Raw genomic sequence first — 21,689 nt, forward strand, 5'->3', positions numbered from 1 at the left:
TGTGTGTGTGTGTGTGTGTGTGTGTGTGTGTGTGTGGCCAGCTCAGCCCACCAGGGGGCGGGGCTGGCTGGCATGTGGTGCTGGGAGATTGAACCTCTGTCCCTGTGCTTTGCCAAGCTTGTTCTAAGTAGGTGCTTTAGACCACTGAGCCATCTCACCAGCCCTGAGCATTACTTTTAATAGTCAGAATGTAATAGAAATGCAAGGCTACTACCTTTGATCGACAAGACTGGCCCCCTCTCTTGGTCATAAGCTAGGGACATCTTCTACATATTATTATACGTTACATATTTCTACCTATCTTTAATTTCTAAATAAGTTTCTCTAAGGTAACTTATCTCAAAGCAGTTTCTTCATTTCTTTTTTTTTTTTTTTCGGAACCGGGAATTGAACTCAGGCCCTTATGCTTGTCAGGAAAGCGCCTATTCCACTGTGCCATCTCCCCGGCCCCTTGTTTTGTTTAAGACAGGGTCTTGCTATGTAGTTTAGCTTAGCCTTGAGCTCACTTCGTAGCCAGGCTGGTCTCTAACTCAATGATCATCCGGCCTCAGCCTCCTTAGTGCTGGGATTATTGCTGAGCAATACCATGCCCAGCTAAGGAAGTATGTTTTTGTATATGGCTGCCAAAGGTAATATAGTGTATGACTTTTCCTTCATGTAGGGTTTTTAAATTATTGTTTTCAGTTTGCATATTGCATGCTTAAATGATCACTGCAGCCTGCTTTATGAATTGGCCTTTTCAAATGGCAATGCTATAATCAATTCTCTGGTGGAATCTTTTCAGTTATAAAACATGTATTCTGAAGTTGTAAATAGTTTAAATATTTCATTAAGGCATGTAATAAATTATTCTTTGAGGCATGTTGGATAGAATGAAAATTTAAAACCACAGTGGTGAAAGATCGCATACTGATAGTAAAACAAACAGAAACAACATTACTGATCTTTTATGCCTTTCATAATATAGTTTTAGCACTGGGAATATAGCTCAGCAGCAAAATAAGTGCTTGCCTGGCAAGTACAAGGTCCTGAGTTTGATCCCTGGTACTGTAAAACAAAGCCAAAAAAAGAAACAAAAAAAAGCCCCTTCAACATAGTTTTAAAAATAATTTTCTAGGAATGCAATAAAACCACTAAATTTGTATATCTATTGCCTAGTAAAACCTTGTTTCATTAAAAACAACAAAAAAAAATCAATAGTGTACTGCACCGGCCCCGCCCCTGAGGCGCACTGAGAGGGAGACTGGTGCATGCCCATAATCCCAGCACTTGGGAGGCTGAAAATAGGAAGATCACTATGAGTCCGATCTGTGTTGTAAGACCCTATAGTCTCTGTATTAAGATACATTTAAAAAAAAAATAAATTAAAAGCTGCGCTGTCCAGCCTGACCTGCTTGCCTCCTGCTCCAGGCTCACTTAACACCATTTTTCTGTGTTTGGCCTGTGCTTATTTAATCTGGCCCATGCTCAAGTCTGTCTCTTCCAGATGGTAGAGATGACCGCGATTCCATTCCCACTGACAGCCATGGGTGGCTTCACCCTGTACCTGCAGCTGACACCAAAAGCCAAAGCCCCTGCCGGAGCCCCAGAGCAAATGCCTGATGCCTCTGTTCCTCTGGGCAGCTCGAAAGCCGCTCCAAAAGACAGACCACTGTCCTTCATCTCCTTACAGTGGAGGAAGATGGAAACCCTTAGGCAGCAGCATGCGGCTATGAGCAAACGAAACATTAAAGCAGGTTAAATCATTTGCCTAAAGCCAAACAGCAAACGAGCCAGAGACAGCTCTGAATGGCTGCTGCTGGACTCGGGAGGCCAGGTGCAGAAGTGAGGCCAGGCTGCAGGACTGTTTCACAAGCAGCTAGGAGAGGAGCAGACGCGCTCTAAACAACAGGCCTAAATAAATAGATAGATAAAAACGAACAGCAGGGCCCAGGGAAGCCTGAAGAGGGCCCACAGACATGAGGTGTGCAGGTGACTGACTTTGGGTCCACCCTCCCCGTCCATGGCCCTTTCTTTCTATAATGAAGTTTTCCTTTAGCCACATCTACTCTTCCTTGATGTGTGGCTAAGAGCCCACTAGCCAGGACCCGGTGCCCACAGCTCTCAGCTCCCACCCCTTGCCCATTTACATTATCGCTGCAAACCCTGCCTGCAGGTCACGGTGCCTGCTTCTCCTCCCAGATGGCGGTATGTCCCCACTCAGGCATCAGAGTCTGTGCCTGGCGCTGTAATCTATCCCTCTCGTCCCCACGGGGTAATAAAAGGTTAGAGAGCATCTGCCACTGGGGGCCCAGGTGGAGGATGGCAGAGGAGCCCACTGAGTGAAGGGGACAGTGGTCACACCCTAGTTCAAGCCCTTGGCTCTCACCTGGACAGTTACTAGGGCCTCCTCACTGGTGTTGCTACTTTCATTCTCTCTTCCTTCATTCCAATCCACCTTCCACAAGTGCTGACAAGAGCTCTAAAAAAACACATTTGAGCCTGTCACTCCCTTGATTAAAAGCCCAAAGATCCCCCCAGCCTCCAGTGTTAGATCCAAAATGTTCAGTACGACATGAAGGCCTGTATTTACAGTGTGGTCCCAATGTACCTCTCCTGCTTTGACTCCGGCCCCTCTGAGCCACATACCCTGTGATCTGACCATGCCGCTATCGATGCTCCAAACACCAGGCAGGCTCCTCTCTTTTTATTTTTATTCTTTTTATTGTTGCTATCTTTTTGAGAGAGGGTATTGCTATACAGTTCAGGCTGGCCTTGAGCTCACTTTGTAACCCAGGCTAGTCTCAACTCAAAATAATCCTGCCTCAGTTTCCCGAGTGCTGGGATTACAGCCATGTACCACCACGCCCAGCTTCCTCTTTCTAAAGACAGCCTGTCTGGCCTCAGTCTCCAGATCCTACTGCTTCAGCCTCCCGGGCATGCCATGTGCCACCACATCCTGGCTTCTTTCCTCCAGCTTTAAAGGGTGTTTTTACCTTTTCTGCTACTGTAAATATCCACTGAGACCCAAGTCAGACAACACCTTCTGGGAGCATTTCTTGAACTTCACTCAATAAGTGAACTTTCTGTTTGTTTCTGTTCTATTTTGGTACAAGGGATTAAGCGCCCAGGGCCTTCTCACTGAGCTGCACCCCAGCCCTTCCCTATGTCCTAAGACAGGGCTCTGCTAGGTTTCTCGGGCTGGGATTGTCCCTGCGCTCTCCACCTCAGCCTCCCGCAGCACTGGGACTGCAGGCATGCACACATCACGGCACCTGGCTTCCTGCCTAACTTTTAAGACAGATGTTATGTCTGCTCCATACTCAGGGAGACTGCATGCCTCACACCAGTGACGACGTGAGCGCCACTTCTCGCCCTGGCCCTCCTACTCCCCAGCTCGTGGGAAGGCACGGGCCAGCCTCGCAAGTCCATACCATTAAGACTGCAATCAGTAAGAGTCAGAGAATGAATTTTCCAACCCAGGTGTACCATCAGCTTGCTAACCAAGCTGGGCAGCTCACTTCCCTTCCGTCTGACAATCTCATCCGCCCGCCCGCCCGCACACAACACTCTGAAACTTGAAATCGCACACCAGCGCAGAGCATGGCATGAGGACTGCTTCAAAGCCCTGGTGGCCTCACTCTTAGACATCCTGCCCAAACTCTGATGAAAATGAATGCACACAATCAAAGACTTCCTTCCTGTGAAGGACAATCAAATTTAGCCTCATGCTGTAAATATCCACCTGGTACGGAGGCATATACCACATTACCGGGCTGAAGAGCTGTCTCTCGGGTAAGATGGGAGAAGGGTACATGACGACGCGCGCTGACTCATGAGGGCGGGTCTGCTCTCCAGCTGCTGCTGCACCCGGGCTGTGCTGGCACTGGCGGCTGTACCCGGTGCTCCTGGAGACCCAGGGCCATGTCGGCTCCAACTCCCCTGCCCCCCAGCCTTAACACAGAAACCTTCATTGTTCTCTAAGTGGCATTCTGTGCCACCCTCAGCTAGCACTGCCTCTGGATCGTGTTTACCAAGAGCCCTTGCACAGGGTTCCAGTCCCATCCCTGCCATCACTTTGCTCTACCTAAACACAAACCAAACCCAGCGACTCCAGACCCACCATGTCTGCTACCCATGAGAGAAGGCTAATTTTGTGCCTCCTGTTCAGCAAAAGATAAAAAAATCTAACATCCAGCTATATAGAAACCACTTGCTCAGGTACTTTTAAAACTTAGGTAAACAGAGTATTTTTTGCTTAGGATCTTTAAAAAAGGCAAAATGGGATTAAAGACTTCACTGCTACAGTTTGTCAGTGTAGGTGGCAGATTCCGTTTCTACTCAGCTCAGGTGAAATTAGAAAGAAGGTAGCACGGTTCAAAAGATTTCACCAAATCTGCCAACAGTGTCAGGCACGGCACCACGGGTAGGTATGCACACGTGGGGATAGTGTGCTCTGTGTCTACAATGGAACCATCATTTTTGCTGCAGTTTGTCACATTTGGGGAATATTCTTCCCAAATAAAATAATTTCTTGGAAAGTAGAATCTATAACGTGTAACACGTTTCTGTCCCAGTTAATGACATCAAAACCATGCCAAAATGCAAAAGCACTTATCCTTTCTGAAAAAGGGGTCCCATGTAACCTGATGCTTGCATCTGAGGATGAGGAACAAGCAGAGATTGGCTCCCAGGGCTAGCCCAGCAAGTCTACTTCATCTTTGCCTTCTGCTCTGTGGGTCACACTGCAACAGAGGAAAGAGAGCATCGCACGGCTAGCGGTGAAGCCTGCAGCGAACGCTCCACAGGTCTTACTTGGCTGCCTCACGTCTAATAGCCCTGAGCCCTTCCTGAGCAGCTCAGGGGCAAGGCAGATGCTGAGCCCCGTGCACACGACAAGGCTGGTGAAGGCTACACCACGTGCTTCACTCTGAAATGCCAGGACTTCTCCATGTCAAGGGTGATCAGTCTTAGGGCAAATATCTTCTAGAGTAGAAGAATCACCCCTCAGTCAATGGAGTATACATACAAAAGTTTTAACTGCAATTTGAGCAGGCTAAGGAAATGTCACTAAATTCTCCACTCTGTATGAGGTTTTCTGGTGATCTGAACAAAGTTTTGAATTCTGTAGTTTCTTCTTTAAATGATACATACCAAGTGATTGTGTTGTGCCTATCTCCATTACAGAAGAGTTTTAAAGCACCTGCTATGAATACCTGAACATGCCCCATAAAAAAGCACAAAAACAGTTTTCCCACAGAAGAATAGGAAAAGGTCAACAAATTAATTCATCACATTTAAGCCTGGGTAATACAAGGGCTGAATTCTTTCTTAATGGGCTTAGCCTAAAATGTAAAGAAAGGCCCACTCCCCTTGGTAAGACCATACAAACTCTTAAAGGGATTCTTAACAGCTAAGACAGGCGCTACTTACTTCCTCATTAAATAGTTTGCTAGTTTCTTTTTTGATTGGGTCTATAAGCTGGACTTGGCCTGCAGAAAAGCCCACTAGGAGAGAGACACTCTCCGCTGTGGCTGTTAGGTGGTTGAAGTCATGACAAGTAGGCTGTGTTCCTTTGTATATCCTTTTATCTATTGGTTTACTCAAGTCAGCAGCCTAGAGGAGAAAGAGAAAAATACATACAGTGAACAGCACGTTGAGGTGAGAAATCTAAGTTATTCTATTTTATACTCCGTATGATGCTCAATCTTAAAACAAAGTTATTTAAAATATTGTTTCAGTTGTTATTTAATTCATCTAACATTTTATATAAGTACTTTCACATATCTTAGCCAAACAGATACTGATAATATATTGACTCATAACTTATTTCCAGAACTTCTTTTTCTTCAAATATGTAACAAGGACATCTAGACTTCAAGAGGAAAAATCTTTGATAGTAAAATCAATTATTTTTCAAATCCATTTCAAAAATTTTGAAGTTTTAATTGTCTTGAAATAGGGTCTTACTATGTAGTCCAGGCTAGCCTTGGACTCACTGTGTAGCTCAGGCTGGTCTCTACATTGTAATCTTTCTGCCTGAGCCTCCCACGTGCTGGGACTACAAGCACACACAACCACACCTGATGCTCACAGTTTTTAATAATAACTGTAACCACAGAAAACCTTTTCAGTCCAGAATGGTGATGCATGCCTATAATTCCAGCACTCTAGAAGGATGAGGCAGGAGGATCACCAAGTTAAGCCCAGCCTCAGTAAAGTAGACTGTGTCAAAACAATTTGGAGGAAGGGGGCATTTGATCAGCACCCTGGGCCCACCTGCCCACATCTGCTCCCTGGGGAGCTGTGCTACATTCCCTCGCCCCACAGTGGGAGTGAGGAAGACACCACACCTAACTACAAAGTGGCAGGCTGGCCTGGACCCAGGGCTGGTGATGGACATGGCCAGGAAGAACCCTACCCCCACCCCTATGCATCTCTGAGTCTGAATCAAGTGGATTCTGACTCAAATCAAAGTGCCTTTTCATATACCCTACAACTGCTCTCAAAAATTGGTGGTGCTGGGCCAGCGAGATCCTCACTGGACTAAGTGCCTGCTCAGGCAAGTGCAAGGACCGTGGTTCGATTCGTGGCACCACGTGCCCCTGACCCCCCACTGAGTCCGGGAATGGTGGTGCACCCCAGTGAGACCCTGTACGAAATACACAAGAATTGGTGGTGTCTTCCTGAAAAATGAATGGTGCTACCCCTGGGCATGCAGCTCACCCCACCCACTCCTGTCTGAAGGCCACAGTTGGCAACAAGCACCAGGACCCTGTCCTTAAGGGGTGCTCTTCCTAGAGTGCCATCACAGCCCCAGATCCCGCAAGAAGTTCTGAGGATTCCTGCCTGCCAGAGAGGCCTATGGCACCTGATTCTAATACTTGGCTGTCAAATAACAAGAATGAATACTGAGTTAAAAAAAAAAAAAAAAAAGCGCCTCCAGTTCCAGGTGGCCAAGAAAACCCAGAGCCTGAGCCTCTGAGTCCTGCAGCGGGTCGGGCATGCACGCGAAGGACAATGCTGCAGACACTCGGCTGACCGCCCCAAAGCAAACAGGAGGGTCTCCTCGGCTGACCTTGAGGGGTGAAGTCGGAGAAAGCAGAAACTAAAGAGCCCTGAAAGTATGCCCTAAGCATAAAGCACAGGGGTCCCGACTACAGCGGAGAGCATGTGTGGCCGGGAGTGGAGGCAAGGGACACAGGAGCAGAGGGACACAGCAGTGGGGCCTGGAGGCCGAGCTCTGGGCAGGCCCTTGGTGTAGAGAAGGATCCAGGGAAGGCATGGCATGTGGACACATTTCAGAACATGGGAGACACCAGTGAAAGTCAAAATACCCCCAGTCAGGTGTGGTGGCGCACACCTGGAATCCCAGCATTGGGAGGCTGAGGCAAGAGGATCACAATGAGTTCAAGGCCAGCCTGCACTTCATAGTGAGACCCCGTCTTCCAAAAAGATAACATAAGATAAAAAATAGCCCCAAATGTAAAACAAGATACAACTGGCAGCTAATAAACAAAGCTCTACTCAGAAATATGAACAATTAAATTATTATGCAATCACCATGTCAGCATATGCAACTATTGACTTTCTTACAGGGTTCTAGAGAATTTTTCCCAAAAAAGATACAACTACAATTATACGCTGAGGGGCTGGGGAAATAGCTCAGTGGAATAAGCACATGCCTGGCAAGTGCAAGGGCCTGAGTTCAATCCCCGGTTCCGGAAATAAATAAATAAATAAATAAATAAATAACTGACTTTTAAAATTATACACTAAAGGCTGGAGAGCTAGCTCAGTAGCCTAAGCACCTGCCTGGCAAGCGCAAGGACCCAGGTTCGATCCCCAGTACCGCATGCTGTGCCAGTGCTGGAACCTCATATGCAACATGCAGGTTACTGAAACCAGGCATGGTGGAACATGTCTATAATCCCAGTGCTGGGGAGGCTGAGACAGGAGAATCACTACGAATCCAAGCTGCGTAGCGAGACCCTGTACCAAATAAATAAAAAGATTTAAAAAAATAAAATTATACACTGAAATACAAAAATCAATTCAAAGAGTAGATAAAAATTCACGAAGGAAACATCCTAATATAAATTAAATGAACAAAAAATATGCACAGCAGAGAAGGAAAAGCAACTCTTTTTCCACCTACTGCCACCAGTTCAGACCTCCAGATCCCTATGCCACCTACATTATCCTCAGCTCATCGATGTGTCCTTCATCCCTGGCCCAGTATGGAACTTTACTAAAAAGATGGTAGGCATCTTAAATAGCAAGCCGACAACTCTTCTTACTCTTTAACCAGATCAGTATTCTGAAAGGCCCTGTTCTCCTGTCCACCAGTTTCCTCTGCAAACTTTCTTCCTGGGCTGCCCACACAGTGACAGGGCCGCTGAGCCTGCAGTGTGCAGCGCTCGCTCTCGGGTGGCTGACAGGATCACTTTGTATCTGTTAGCTGCAAAAATAGCATTTAGATTCTGCCAGTGTTTCTCATTTCTCTTTCTAGTATTTCTTTTTTCTTTTTCTTTTTTTTTTTTTTAATAAGTGTCAATCCACACTTGGGAGGCAGAGGCAGGAGGATCAGTGTGTTTGAGACCAGCCTGAGCTACAAAGTGAGTTCAAGGCCAGCCTAAACTGCATAGTGAAACCCTGTCTCAAAAAGATTAAAAAAGGGCCAACCAGATAGCTCAGCAGATTAAAGCACTTGCTTAGGTAGACACAGGGGCCAGGGGTTCAGATCCTTGGCCTGCTGTGCCGGCGCCACCCCTGGGGTGCGCTGAGACAGTGAATGAGACTGGGTATGGTGGCATGCACCTCTAATTTCAGTGCTTGGGAGGCTAAAAACAGGAGAATCACTATGAGTTTGATCTGCGTCGTGAGACCCTGTAGACCCTGTACTAAATACAGAAAAAAAAAAAATTTTTTTTAAAGGGTCAATCCAGGTACAGTGAAAAATTTTAAAGTTCATCTTTCAATGCTATTGTGAGGAACACTGTCCTCAAAGACAGAAAAGTATTCCTGGCCCAAGGATTACTCAGAATCTCTCCTACCTGAGGTGACTCCCTCCATGCTCTCTTCAGTGCCATACAGGCAACAGCTCACTCATACCACGGACGAACTGCCGTGCAGCCTGAAGTGACTGTTGGGTAAGTGTTCATTAGAAAGTGTATGTCTAGCCAGGGTGTAGTGGCTCATGCCTATAATACCAGCACTCGGAGGCTGAGGCAAGGGTATCATTGTGAGTTCAAGACCAGCCTGGGCGACAAAGTGCACTCAAGGCCAGCCTGAACTGCATAGTGACCCTGTTAAAAAAAAAAAAAAAAAAAGGCCGGGGAGATGGCTCAGTGGAATAAGTGCTTCCCTGGCAAGTGCAAGGGGCTGAGTTCAATCCCCGGTTCCAGGAAAAAAACCCAACATTTTTTTTTTAAAAAAAAGGAGCCGAGGAGATGGCTCAGTGGAATAAGCGCTTCCCTGGCAAGTGCAAGGGCCTGACTTCAATCCCTGGTTCCACGCCCCCCCCCAACACAAAGACAATAAAAAATAAAGTGTATTTCTGTCAGGCATGGTGGCATTGGGAAGGCTGAGGCAGGAGGAAGACGGTGAGTTAAAGGACAGCCTGAACTGCACAGTGAGACCCTGTCTTATCAAAACCAAACCAAGGGCCGGCCAGATAACTCAGCGACTGAAGTGCCTATTTAGGCAGTGCTAGGCAGTGCACAGTGGCAGGGGTTTAATCCCTGATGTGCTGTGCTGGCCCTGCCCCTGGGGCTTGCTGAGATGGGGTGATTGAGGCTGGGCGTTGTGGCGCACACCTGTAATCCCAGTGCTTGGCAGGCTGAAAACAGGAGAATCACTGTGAGTCCAATCTGTGTAGTGAGACCTTGTAGACCCTGTACTAAATACATCAAAAAACAAGAACAAAACTACATTTCTGAGAAAGTCCATGGTTCATGACAGGTGTCTGAGCTTTTTGCAGCCTAGCCCAATGGAGGAGCCTCAGCCTAACAGTGCTGCCCTCAACTCCAACGGCACCATCATCCCAAGGACACTCAGTCTTCCCCCACAGGAAACACCAGCTCAAACTCTCTCTCCCATCTGCAACTGTCTGCCTGCCCATGCACGCAGGAGCACTCACACACCTGGGCAGCCAGCCAAGCCCCTTCCCAGAGACATGTCAGCCACTGCAGAGGACTTCCCAGGGAGGAGAAAGAGCCCAGACTCTTGCAGCTGACAGAGAGGCTGAGGCTGAGACCCACCCTGCCTTTGGCCCCAACAGCAATCACAGATAATGGAGGGAAAGCATAGCACGCCCAGAGCACGTGCAGGGAGTTGCCACTGTTACTTCACTTGGTCTCCCCCCCCGCTTCTGTTTCAAGGCCTTGAGGGTTCTGAAGGATGAAGCTGGATCTGCTGGCCCCAGTCCACTGCACAGGCCCTTTCTACGCCCAGATCCCACGTGCCACTGGCGCCTGCAGGCATCCTTGTGCTGCCCGTCACAGTCCTCCAGCAAGTCCTCTGGCAAGCATTTTGGGCCCACTCAAGCCCGTTCAGCTCTCCAGGATATACCGTGCTCCTCAAGGTTTAGTACTCAGCACTTATAAGACTTCAACTTTGTTAATCAGACAAAATTATAATAAAGTTCCTTTTTGAGACAAGAGTCTCAAGATGTAGCTTAGGCTGGCCTTGAACTCAAAGTGATCTCCTGCCTCAGTCTCCCATGCTAGATGACAGGTATGCGCCACCACGCCTGGCTCACCTGCCTACCCTACTTTATGTTCCCTTCTTTTACCTAGAAACTGCCCTTATGGATTCAGCTGGCCCTGTACATATGTCACCTCTGACCTCACCAGGTGTGACATTCTGTCAGTCACCTTCTCAGGGTGCCCATTATTATGGCCACACTCCTGAGCTCTAACAGTTTAAGATGTTCTACATTATGAAAGTCTGGTTCCCTTTAAAAGTAGAAAAAAGGAGGCTGCTGAGTTGCCACCAGCCTGAGCAGGTTACTCAGAAGTAACAGACACATAAGGCTGGCCAGATAGCTCAGCGGATTAAAGCACCTGCTTAGGCAGATGCAGGGACTGGGGTTTGATTCCCAGTGTGCTGTGCCAGCCCTGCCCCCAGGGTGCCCTGAGACAGTGACTGAGACTGGGCATGGTGGTGGCGTGCCTATAATCCCAGCGTTTGGGAAGCTGACAACAGGAGGATCACTCTGCCTCTGATCTGTAGTAGTGAGACCCTGTAATTAATACATATGGCCACTGTGAGAATCAGAGGAGAGCTGATGGATGGAGTACTTCCTGTTACCTCTGTCCCTCACTCACATCTCAAGCAGACAAACCAGAGCAAAAGCCACCAAGAGATTATTTCCCATGCCATGAAGGATCACTTACTTAAAAAAAAGGTCAACTGTGGGGGCCTATTTTGAAACCTGAGATCTGTGGGGCATGTTGGGCCACACCTGTGATCCCTGCACTCAAGAAGGATGCAGAAGGATCAGTGTGAGCTCAAGACCAGCCTGGGCTACAGAGTTCAAGGCCAGGCTGAACTGTATCGAGACCCTCCGTCTCAAAAAGACAAACAAACAACTTGGTCTTTAAATACACACACTCAATCTGCCCCAGCTTTCCCGGGAGCACATTTAGTCCAGTTGGGTGCCAGTGTTCTGGTGCTGTCAGGGCTGGGAGACAGGCTGTAGGAGGCTTTGAGCCACAGGAGGGAGGGAGGAGACTGCGCTCACAGAGCACTGCTCTTTATGAGCACAGCCATCTAACCAACCTGAGTTTTCTTCAACAGGGTGGAAAATAATTGGGTCTACTCACAAAAAAGGAGGGACATTCAAACATCTTCACTACTTACTCTCTGGTACAGGTGAAGTTTCCTCCTCACACAGGATGACTTTTAGGGCTGCGGGTATGGTTCTGTGATGGAGCACTGGCCTAGCATGGGAGGCCCTGGGTTTCAGTCCTAGCACTGCAGAAAAAAAGCTGCAGGGGCCAGTGCAGATGCTAATTTCATGTTTCAACTCCCCCACTCTTTTCAAAGGAGAAACAAACCAGGCTGGTATTGTGAAACACCCACACAACCCATCTTTCTTCAGCATCCCCTGAATTCAAGTTAGGTCCAAACCTCTGGCAATGATACTACCTAAACAGCCTGTATGTGTTGTATGTGAAGTCTCAGTGTTTCAAATGGGCAGAGACGTGTCCACATTTTTACCACTCTACCCCTGACAGTGGGCCTGGCACATGGAAGGTATCACTGAGTATCCACTCAAGAAAGAAAAGACCTGGCTCAGTGGAATAAGTGCTTCCCTGGCAAGCGCAAGGGCCTGAGTTCAATCCCCGGTTCCACAAAAAAAAAAGAAAGAAAGAAAAGACCTTCAAATGGAAAGAAACATAAAATGAACAAAAAGAAACCTAGGGATAGGCATTACAAAGAATCAAAATGCACACTCCTTTTGTTGAGCAAAATGCTAACTACTACCTGCCTTCTTGTCCATCTGTGGAAGAAAACAACTTGGCCAGCAACTAATGGTACATCACTTCACAGTGATGAAGCCCCTTCACGCATCAGCTCTTCTGTCCTGTGACCAACCAGGGCAACAAGCACCTGCTGCTCCCACGTCCTAAACAGGGAAACAGCCTGGTGTGATGAGGAGCTCAGAGGTGCAGGCCACTCCTCCTCCAGGATGCAGCCTTGCAGGCAGCGCCTAAGCCCTGTCACTGCACGACTGCGAGGCAACGCTTGCTCAAGTGGGATGTACATACTTGAGCCTTGCTCAGTTTGGCCCAGATCTTGGGCTGTCTTACTAGGATAGAGCCACAGGACTTACTGGTTATCTTATACATGATGAAAATTCTCAGCTTCAAATACCTTAAACATAAATAAGGAAAAATGGGGTATCTACTTTTTCCCTAAATTTCCTTAAATAAAGACAAAAGGCAGCAGCAGCCTCCTGTCCAATGTAATTTCCCAGGGCCGGCCAGATAGCTCAGTGGACTAAGGTGTCTGCTTAGGCAGAGAACAGTGGCTGGGGATCGATCGCCACAGTGCTGAGCCAGCCCAGCCCCTGGGGCACACTGAGATGGCAATTGAGACTTGGTGTGGTGGCGCACGCCTATAATCTCAGCGCTTGAGAGGCTGTGAACAGGCGGATCACTAAAAGTCCGATCTAGTAGTGAGACCCTGAACATGCTGTAGACCCTTCCCTAAAATACAAAAAACAAAAAACAAAACAAATTAAAAAAAATGTAATTTCGGGGCTGGCAAGATAGCTCAGTGGTCTAAAACATCTGCTTAGGCAAGCTCAGGCAAAGCACAGGGACTGCAGTTCAATCCACCGGCACCACACACCGGCAAAGCCCGTCCCCAGGGAGACAGAGCCAGACACACACACACACAATGTAATTTCCCAGATCAAGAGGGCAGCTCCCAGTCTTGGTCTTGGTTCTACCCACGCCCCTTCTCACCCACACCAGCATACTGCACAGCCTGGCGGGCACTCTAGCCTGCTTGCTCTGCTCACTGTGCACACACTGGGGCTCCTAACTAGCTCTGCTGGGCTTGGCCCCAACAGCACCACCATGTGGCAGCAGGACAGAGAAATGGGCCCAGGGGAATGGGGGGAGGCTGAAAAAGGAGCCAGGGGCTGGTGAGACACATGCAAACAATGACCGGTGAATATTACCTCTGTGTCCCCACGTGGAAGAGGGACACGGGCCCAAAAAGTGTTGGTTTCCCTGCCTGGCCTGGCACTGTCAGCCAATCTCTGCTGAGGAGCAAGCTTCAGTTGCTAGCACATGTCATTTCTTCCCAAGGGAGTTGTTGCTTCTAAACTGTAAGCTTTGTAAAACCTACTCTTCTTCCTTCAGAGCAGTTTTTAAAAATTAAATTAATATGGTGCTAACCTGCAACATCTCTGCCATCTCATTTCTTCGTCTTTTTGAGACAGGGTTCCATCGTGCACTTCAGGCTGGCCTTGAACTCACAGTGATCCTCCTGCCTCAGCCTCCTGACTGCCCCTCTCCATCTCTTTAGTTCTGATATGGCCCTCTGTGTTTAGGGTCACTCTCTGATCTTAGGCAAGTCACTACACATGCCTGTCTTGCCACTTCACTTAGGCTAATAAAATACTGATTTCTTCATTAAAGAACTATAAATAAACATTAGATAAATTCAATTTACACACATTCTAACACCAAATCTCACCACCTTAAAATGTCATAAAAAACATTGGCATATTCAAATGAACTATTTTTATTAAAGCCTGTTAAACACAGAGATAGACAGCTCTATTTCAAAGGGAATACCAAAATCTCTCAAATGAAAAAGTAAGATGCTTTTGTTTCTGCAAAAGATACACATTTTATTTTATTTTAAAAAATTATTCGTTTAATACAGGGTCTTGCTAGGCAGTCCAGACTCATAGTGATCCTCCTGTCTCAGCCTCCCCAGCATTGGGATTATAGGCATGTGCCATCATGTCTGATTTTGGGAACAGCACGGTATGCCTGGGGTTCTGGGGCTGGCACAGAATAAGGTACCCAGGATCAAACCCAGGTAGACTGCTGAGCTATTGCCCCAACCCTGAGATACACATTTTTTTTTTTTTTTTAAATGGCAGAAGTGTTTTTTTGTTTTGTTTTGTTTTTTTGCTCCGAATGCCTTCAGGGCATGACTGGCTGTCTTGTGTTGTGGGGATCGAACCACAGCCACCTGAGCCTGACTGCTTTGTTGAAACAGCCACTTAAAGAACTGAGCTAAGGGGCAGGCCCCCGAGATACACATTTTAAACTCTTAAGAAAATATTTTTTTAAGGCGCCTCCAGGAAGAAGTGGTAGGAGGGAAAACTCAGAGTACTTCTCACAGTGTTAAAGAAATACTGGTTAGGTAAAGATCATTGTAAGAGTAGTTTCTCATATAGTTGCTTAGCTACTTATACTGTTTTTTTCTGACCTTTAGACAACTCGTGAGCTTATATTTGGCAAATCATATAAATGATTTCTTTCCTCATGGCAGGGCCTCCCTACACTGTCCAGGCTGGCCTCAAATTCATGATCCTCCTGTCTTAGCCTCAATAGTAGCTAGAATTACAAGCATGCTCCACATGCCCAGATCCATAAACAATTTTTAAATTTTCAAATTTGAATTGCTTGGTAACATAAGAAGGGATATGTAGAGGAGCTCCTAAATGGAAAATGCCCTAAACTGCCAATCATGCAAAGGTCCCATGCGTCGGCCATGCCCTCCTTGTGGAGAAGCCAAGCCCAGGTGGGTGATGATCCATCTGCTCGAGGTTTCTCAGTGCTGAGGACTGCGCTCTCACACACGGAGCTTAAGCTTGTTCTAATCAGCAACGCTGGCCTGAACAATGAACTATGTAATGTGTTAACATGAAATTAAATGGCAGCACTTTGGGCTACTTTACTACACAGTCTGGTCAGAGAGGAAGTGAGAGAGCTAGGAGTGAAAGTGCACTAAAATACTTCACACATTTATAGGATCAACCACTAAAGCAAGCAGCCAAAATAATTTGATTTGGCCTCCATAATTCAAGTAAGCCAAACCTCAGCAAAGACAACAGCCTCAAAGCAGCACGGGTAACAGAGCTGCTTGTCCAACTACCGCTGCAAGGAAGGGCTCTGATGGCTCTTCTATCTGAAGCCACAGCCTTGGTTCATCAGTGAACTGTTAAACTAACATTTGGAGGGCTAGTCATTGTCACACATGGCTTATCTCTCCAACCACGTACAGGCCACTCAGAAAAGGCCACTTGGATGTTTCTGACGTTTTTCCTATCAGACTAACTCAGCCTTCCTAGACTTGAGATTGAGCAGGCCACAGTATTCATATTTCTTAGTAATGCATCAGCATGCAGTTTCAAAATACTGTCCAATAGACTGCCGTAAGGAATGTGCCTTACCTAACTACCACTTAAGAGGTAAAGAAGTGGCACAAGTCTATACGCCCAGCACTCAGGAGGCTGAGGCAGGAGTCTGAAGCTGTACAGGGAATTCTAAACCAGTTTAGACTACAAAGCAAGACCCAGTCTTGTTTTTAATGTATTTGGTACAGAGTCTTGCTACTCAGCTCGGACTCCTCGTGATCCCACTGTTTTCAGCCTCCCCAGTACTGAGTTTACAGGCGTGCACCACCATGCCAGTCCCAATGGCCAGCTCAGCACACCCAGGGGGTGGAGCCAGTGTGGCATGTAGTGCCGGGGACTGAACCCTGGTCCCTGCACTTGCCTAACCAGGTGCTTAGTCTGCTGAGCTATTTTGCCGGCTCACCAAGATCCTGTTTCAAAATTATTTTTTTTTTAAATTTTATTTATTTATTTGTGTGTGTGTGGCCAGTTCAGCCCACCAGGGGGCAGGGCTGGCCGGCCTGTGGTGCTGGGGGATTGAACGGCGGTCCCTGTGCTTTGCTAAGCTTGTTCTAAGTAGGTGCTTTAGACCACTGAGCCATCTCACCAGCCCTCAAAATAAATTTTTAATACAGGTGTGATGGTGCATGCCTGTAACCCTAGCACTCAGAAGGCTGAAGCAGGAGGATCACTGCAAATTCAACACCAATCTCCAACTACATAGTGAGTTTACGGCCAGCCTGAACTGCATAGTGAATGAAACGTTGTTAAGGAAGGAAGGAAGGGAGGGAGGGAGGGAAGGAGGGAGGGAGCTTTTTTAAAGGCTCGAAGCTGAAATGACGGCATACACCTATACTTCTATAATCCCAGAACTCAGGAGGCTAAGGCAGGAAAATCACCACAAATTTGAGATCAGTCTGGGTTACACACAGTCAACACAAGTCCAGCCTGAACCTGTTTACAGATAGGTAAGGAGGCAGGCAGATAGACAGATAGGCAGGCCTGATGATGTAACTCAGTCAGAGTGACTGCCCAGCAGGCCCAAGGCCCTGGGCTCAGTCCTAGGTGGGTGGACCAAGGATATAGGTAGCATGGTGCCTGCCTGGGAAACACGAGGTTCTGAGTTCAATTCCCAATTGGGGGAAAAAAAAAATCCTGGGTGGGGTAGGAGGTACATTCAGCCAAAAGACTTATTAAGAGGTGCTAAAGCCAAAGGGCAAAGGTTTGATGGGAAACAGGTTATATGTAGCCTCAGAGCAACCCCCAACATAACAAATAAAAAGAGGGAAAGTGGAAGTTAACAATGGATTAATTTAGGCTGGGCATGGTGGTGCATACCTGTAATCATCCCAGGACTTGTGAGGCTGAGACAGGAGGGTCACTGTGAGCTCGAGGTCAGCCTGGGCTACAAAGTCCAGCCTGAACTGCACAGTGAGATCCTATCTCAAAAAGACCAAAAAGAGAAAAAAAAAAAAAAAATCGAACAATGGATTAATTTAGCAAGCTTAGCCTTAACAGGAACTTCAATGTTACCATCACCAGTATTGCAGCACTGGCTGGCCCAGACTGGCATTCAGCATGAGTGCGCCCGCGCGCACTGCCCAGAAAAGGGTCCACCCATCCTGTGGTACTGTGTCCAAAATGCAGGCCAGGAACTCAATCATGTAAAAACGCAAGACAAATCCAAATGGAAAGATACTATAAAAATAACTAACTGAACTCTTCAAAAAGGTCAAGGTGATGCAGAGAAAGCAACTGAAAGAAGAGCTCCAGGCCAAAAGAGACCAGGAAACTGTAGACTATAGCGGTGACTCTGGACCGGATCCCAAGCTCTGCGGAAACAATCATTAGAAGAGTGTGGGGCCTGGCAAGAGCAAGATCCTGAGTTTGATCTCCAGTACCAAAAAACAAACAAACAAACAAACAAACCACAAACCACAGTACCTGCAGATTAGGTAAGAATGATGATGCAGTAGTGCCTTCTGAGTCTGACAATGGAATGGTTGTGTAGGAGAAAGTCCCAGTTCTAAACAGAAACTGACAATCAGGGCAGATACACAGCTCTGGGATGAGTGCTTTTGCCTGAGCATGCAAGAGGCTCTGGTCCATCTCCAGCATCACAGGAAACCCCAGACAGCTACACCAATTAATAAATATGGAAACATAGATACAAGACTGAAGTCTATACAGCCAAAATGGACATGATTTTTACACATGGGCAAATTTTAGGTAGTTGATCAATTTCATAATGTCACATGGAAGTTCTCTGTATTATCCTTTTAACTTTTCTTCAACTGTAGCTCTAAGGCAGAAGATCTGCCTTGTAGGTATAAGGCCCTAGATTTGGTCCCTAGTACTGCCCCCTCAAAAAAAAAGTTAGAAATTAAATAATAAAAAGATCCTTATAGGGGCTGGTGAGATGGCTGAGTGGTCTAAAGCACCTATTTAAAACAAGCTTAGCAAAGCACAGGGACCGCGGTTCAATCCCCCAGCACCACATGCCAGCCAGCCTGCCCCCTGGTGGGGCTGAGCTGGCCACACACACACACGCATAAATAAAAAAAAAAAAAAAATTAAAAAAAAAAAAAAAGATCCTTCTAAGTCAGTGTACATGGTTTAGGGCCAAGGGCGCCCTATGCTAAACACTTGGGTATCAGCATGCAGCATTCTCTGGAGATAGCAGCACATTTAGTGAAAGACATTTGGCCACTGAGGACAGGCCATTTAAGGGGAGGGGATACTGAAGCACCTTCCTGTCCTACTTTCTGGCCACCACACAGTGAGCAAGGTTCTTCCCTGACATATACAGAGCAACAGCATCTAGCAACTATGGACTGATTCCTTAGAAACCCTGAGCCAGAAATAAAAAACTTTTCTTCTTATAAATTAATTTTCTCAAATATCAAAGACTGGTACAATCAAGCAATAAACTCTAAAGAATACTTTAGAGTATTCTAGCTGAGCTAGGCGTAGTGGCATACACCTGTAATCCCAGCACTCTGGCAGGATCAAAAAGTTGAGCACAGGGGGCTGGGGCGATGGCTCAGTGGAATAAGCACTTGCCTGGCAAGCGCAAGGGCCTGAGTTCAATCCCCAGTTCCACCAAAAAAAAAAAAAAAGTTGAGTACAACCTAGGCAAGTTAGTAAGGCCCTGTCTCAAAATAAAAAATTAAAAAGGCTAGAGGGGCTGGGAGATGGCTCAGTAGAATAAGTGCTTGCCTGGCAGGCACAAGGGCCTGAGTTCAATCCCTGGTTCTGAAAAAAAAATAAAATAAAATAAAATAAAAAGGCTAGAGATGCAATTCAGCACAAATACCCTGAGTTCAGCCCCCAAAATCATAAATAGACAGATAATTTATATTTATAAATCTGGCATGGGGCTGGCGAGATGGCTCAGTGGTCTGAAGCACCTACTTGGAACAAGCTTGGCAAAGCACAGGGACTGCGGTTCGATCCCCCAGCACCACATGCCAGCCAGCCCCGCCCCCTGGTGGGCTGAGCTGGCCATACACACACACTCACACAATAAATAAATAAATGTTAAAAAAAAAAAAAGTCTTAAAAAAATCTGGCATGGAATACACAAATTGTCCAGGTATAAATTCTGGCACATGAGAAATTTTTTTTTTTAAACCAAAAAAATAGTCCATGTATAGCAGAAAAAAATACGTAAGATATGATGCTTTGGATTTGGTTTATAATAATCCAGTGTTGATCAAATAAAGATGAAATGATACTGTCCTTATGTCAGCAACTGCTGAAGCTGGGATACAGGTAAATGGAGTTCATCATAGCACTCTGCATTTTTTCTGTCGGGATTTTTCCACAATTAAAAAAGTGTAACTGTGCCATACAGTTACCCATGTTTACATATGGTTCAAAGAAAAGCTGAAAAAACAGTCCTTCGAATATTAAAAGTCATCATTAGCCAGGTGTATTGCTACATACCTAGAATTCTGGCACTCAGGAAGGAGGCTGAGGCAAGAGGATTGCTGTGAGTGAAGCCAGCCTGTGCTATCTAGTGAGACCTTGTTTCAAGAGGGGGGAAGAAAAAACAACAACAACAAAAAAGCCACTAAGGGGGCCAGGGAGATGGCTCAGTGGAATAAGCGCTTCCCTGGCAAGCACAAGGGCCTGAGTTCAATCTCCGGTGCTGCCAAAAAAAAGGCCACTAAAATTCACCATAAAAAGAGGCCTTCCTTTGTTAAATCAGACAAACACATGTGCACAGCTGATTTCTCACCAACTATGACCTACTTCCAAAAAGCAAGTCACTTTCACAACAACTAGGACCACTGGATCTACCAGTTCTGGTTGATTTTGTTTTGTTTTGGTATCACTGATGTCACTCAAGAAAGGCCAAAAAAGCTTCTATTTTTATTTAATTTTTCCTTTTTTATTAGCATGAGAGCCAGCTCCCAAAGCAGCCAGCCGCTCAGGCGTGGCTAGGGAGGCCAAGGCTGGAGCTATTGTTCAGCTCTTCTCACAGCACCGCCAAGAGCCAATGGTCACTGTGTGCTCCGCCGTGCTCATGCGGGCCGAGAAAAAGGCAGCTTTTCCTAAGTCCTCAGAGGGCAATCCAATCTATTACAAGTTTATTACCTTATTTTTCCTTTTGTCTGTGGCCATATGATCCTGAACATGCCTGACCTTATCTATTTGTCCTCTAATTAGATGTGAACTATGTACCTTTTATTTTGTCTTTTTGAGACAGTGTTTCACTATGTAGTACAGGCTGCCTTTGAACTTACTTTTTTTTAGCCCAGGCTGGTTTTGAACTCATGAATCTCCTGCCTCAGTCTCCCTAGTGCTAGGATTACAGGTAATGTGTTACCATGCCTAGCCTAAATTAGTCTTAATTTAGAAGAGCTAAAGGTATTACACAGAGCAATTTGCTTTTAAGTATTAGGTAAGATTTTAGCATTTAATAGTTACATTTTGAGACCTGCAGTAGAAGTATTAGGCTGCAGAGGAAAGGTGGCATCTTCCTAGTCTCAGCGAGGGATAGCACAGTATTTAAAATGTAGGCTGGGGGCCCAGCCCTAGCTCAGTTCTTTAAGTGGCTGCTTCCACAATGCTGGCAGCCTCAGTTTGCTGTAGTTCGATCCCCACAACACTCCAGCCATGCCAAAGTGCCCTGAAGGCATTCAAGGAGCAAAATAAAATAAAATAAAATGTAGGCTAACAGGCCATCCCACTTAGAGCCAAGCAGAACCAGGGATTGAACTCAGACCCTTGCACTTGCTAGGGAAGTACCTAGCAAGTGAGCCATCTCCCTGGCCCCTCTCATTTTTAACAGAGTAAAGAAATACAGAAGACTTCATAAATTCAAGCTCAGAGTAAGCCAAATGACATTTCATTGGGGCGACGACGAGCTCAGGTTTGTCCCGCCCTCAGCAGCTTCTGTGAGTGCAACTGAGAAGGGAGAGGAGAGCGGCAAGCATCTGGAGACTCAAAAGTCCCCAACTAGCAGTCTCCTGGTAACTAAGGCCAAGCCCACTCCCATAGCTCTTTCCAAAGCTCCTACCTTTTAGAAAATAATCCTCTGCAACTCACCCCTAACTCCCCACAGTGAAATTATGGCCAACAGGGATGTGTATGAAATGTTTATATGCAAATACAAAAATGCAGCCAGGTATGGTGGTACACATTGTAATCCCAACACTGGGCAGGCCGAGGCAAGAGGATCCCGAGTTCAAAGGCAACCTGGACAACTTAGCAACTCAGTGACCCTGTGTCAAAATAACAAAATTTTTATAAAAGTCTGCACAGGAGCCCATGCAAAGGCTCTAGGTTCAATCCTCAGCGCTCTCAGGGATGGGTAATGGAGGCGCAG

The 21,689-nt window shown here is 46.5% G+C and overlaps 1 protein-coding gene across 13 annotated transcripts in view; it reads right to left on the reverse strand.

The window, feature by feature from the left end:
* Wdr20 (WD repeat domain 20) overlaps positions 1-21,689 on the reverse strand; it is a 67,393-nt gene that overhangs the window by 15,862 nt on the left and 29,842 nt on the right. For 5 of the 13 annotated variants that reach the window (XM_004645399.2, XM_023705617.1, XM_023705621.1 and 2 more), the window contains exons 2-3: positions 5,413-5,595; positions 2,369-2,461 (exon numbers count right to left, since the gene is read on the reverse strand). The exons of 2 other annotated variants lie outside the window; for them this stretch is intronic. In XM_004645399.2, the coding sequence (XP_004645456.1) occupies positions 2,369-2,461; positions 5,413-5,595 (276 nt within the window). Of the gene's footprint in view, positions 1-2,368; positions 2,462-5,412; positions 5,596-8,799; positions 8,828-21,689 lie in introns of those variants that run through there. 6 more of the 13 variants (XM_004645401.2, XM_023705618.1, XM_023705624.1 and 3 more) reach the window with 2 other exon arrangements.

This window comes from Octodon degus, unplaced genomic scaffold (genome assembly GCF_000260255.1).
Source record: "Octodon degus isolate 3935 unplaced genomic scaffold, OctDeg1.0 scaffold00226, whole genome shotgun sequence".
Lineage (NCBI taxonomy): Eukaryota > Metazoa > Chordata > Mammalia > Rodentia > Octodontidae > Octodon > Octodon degus.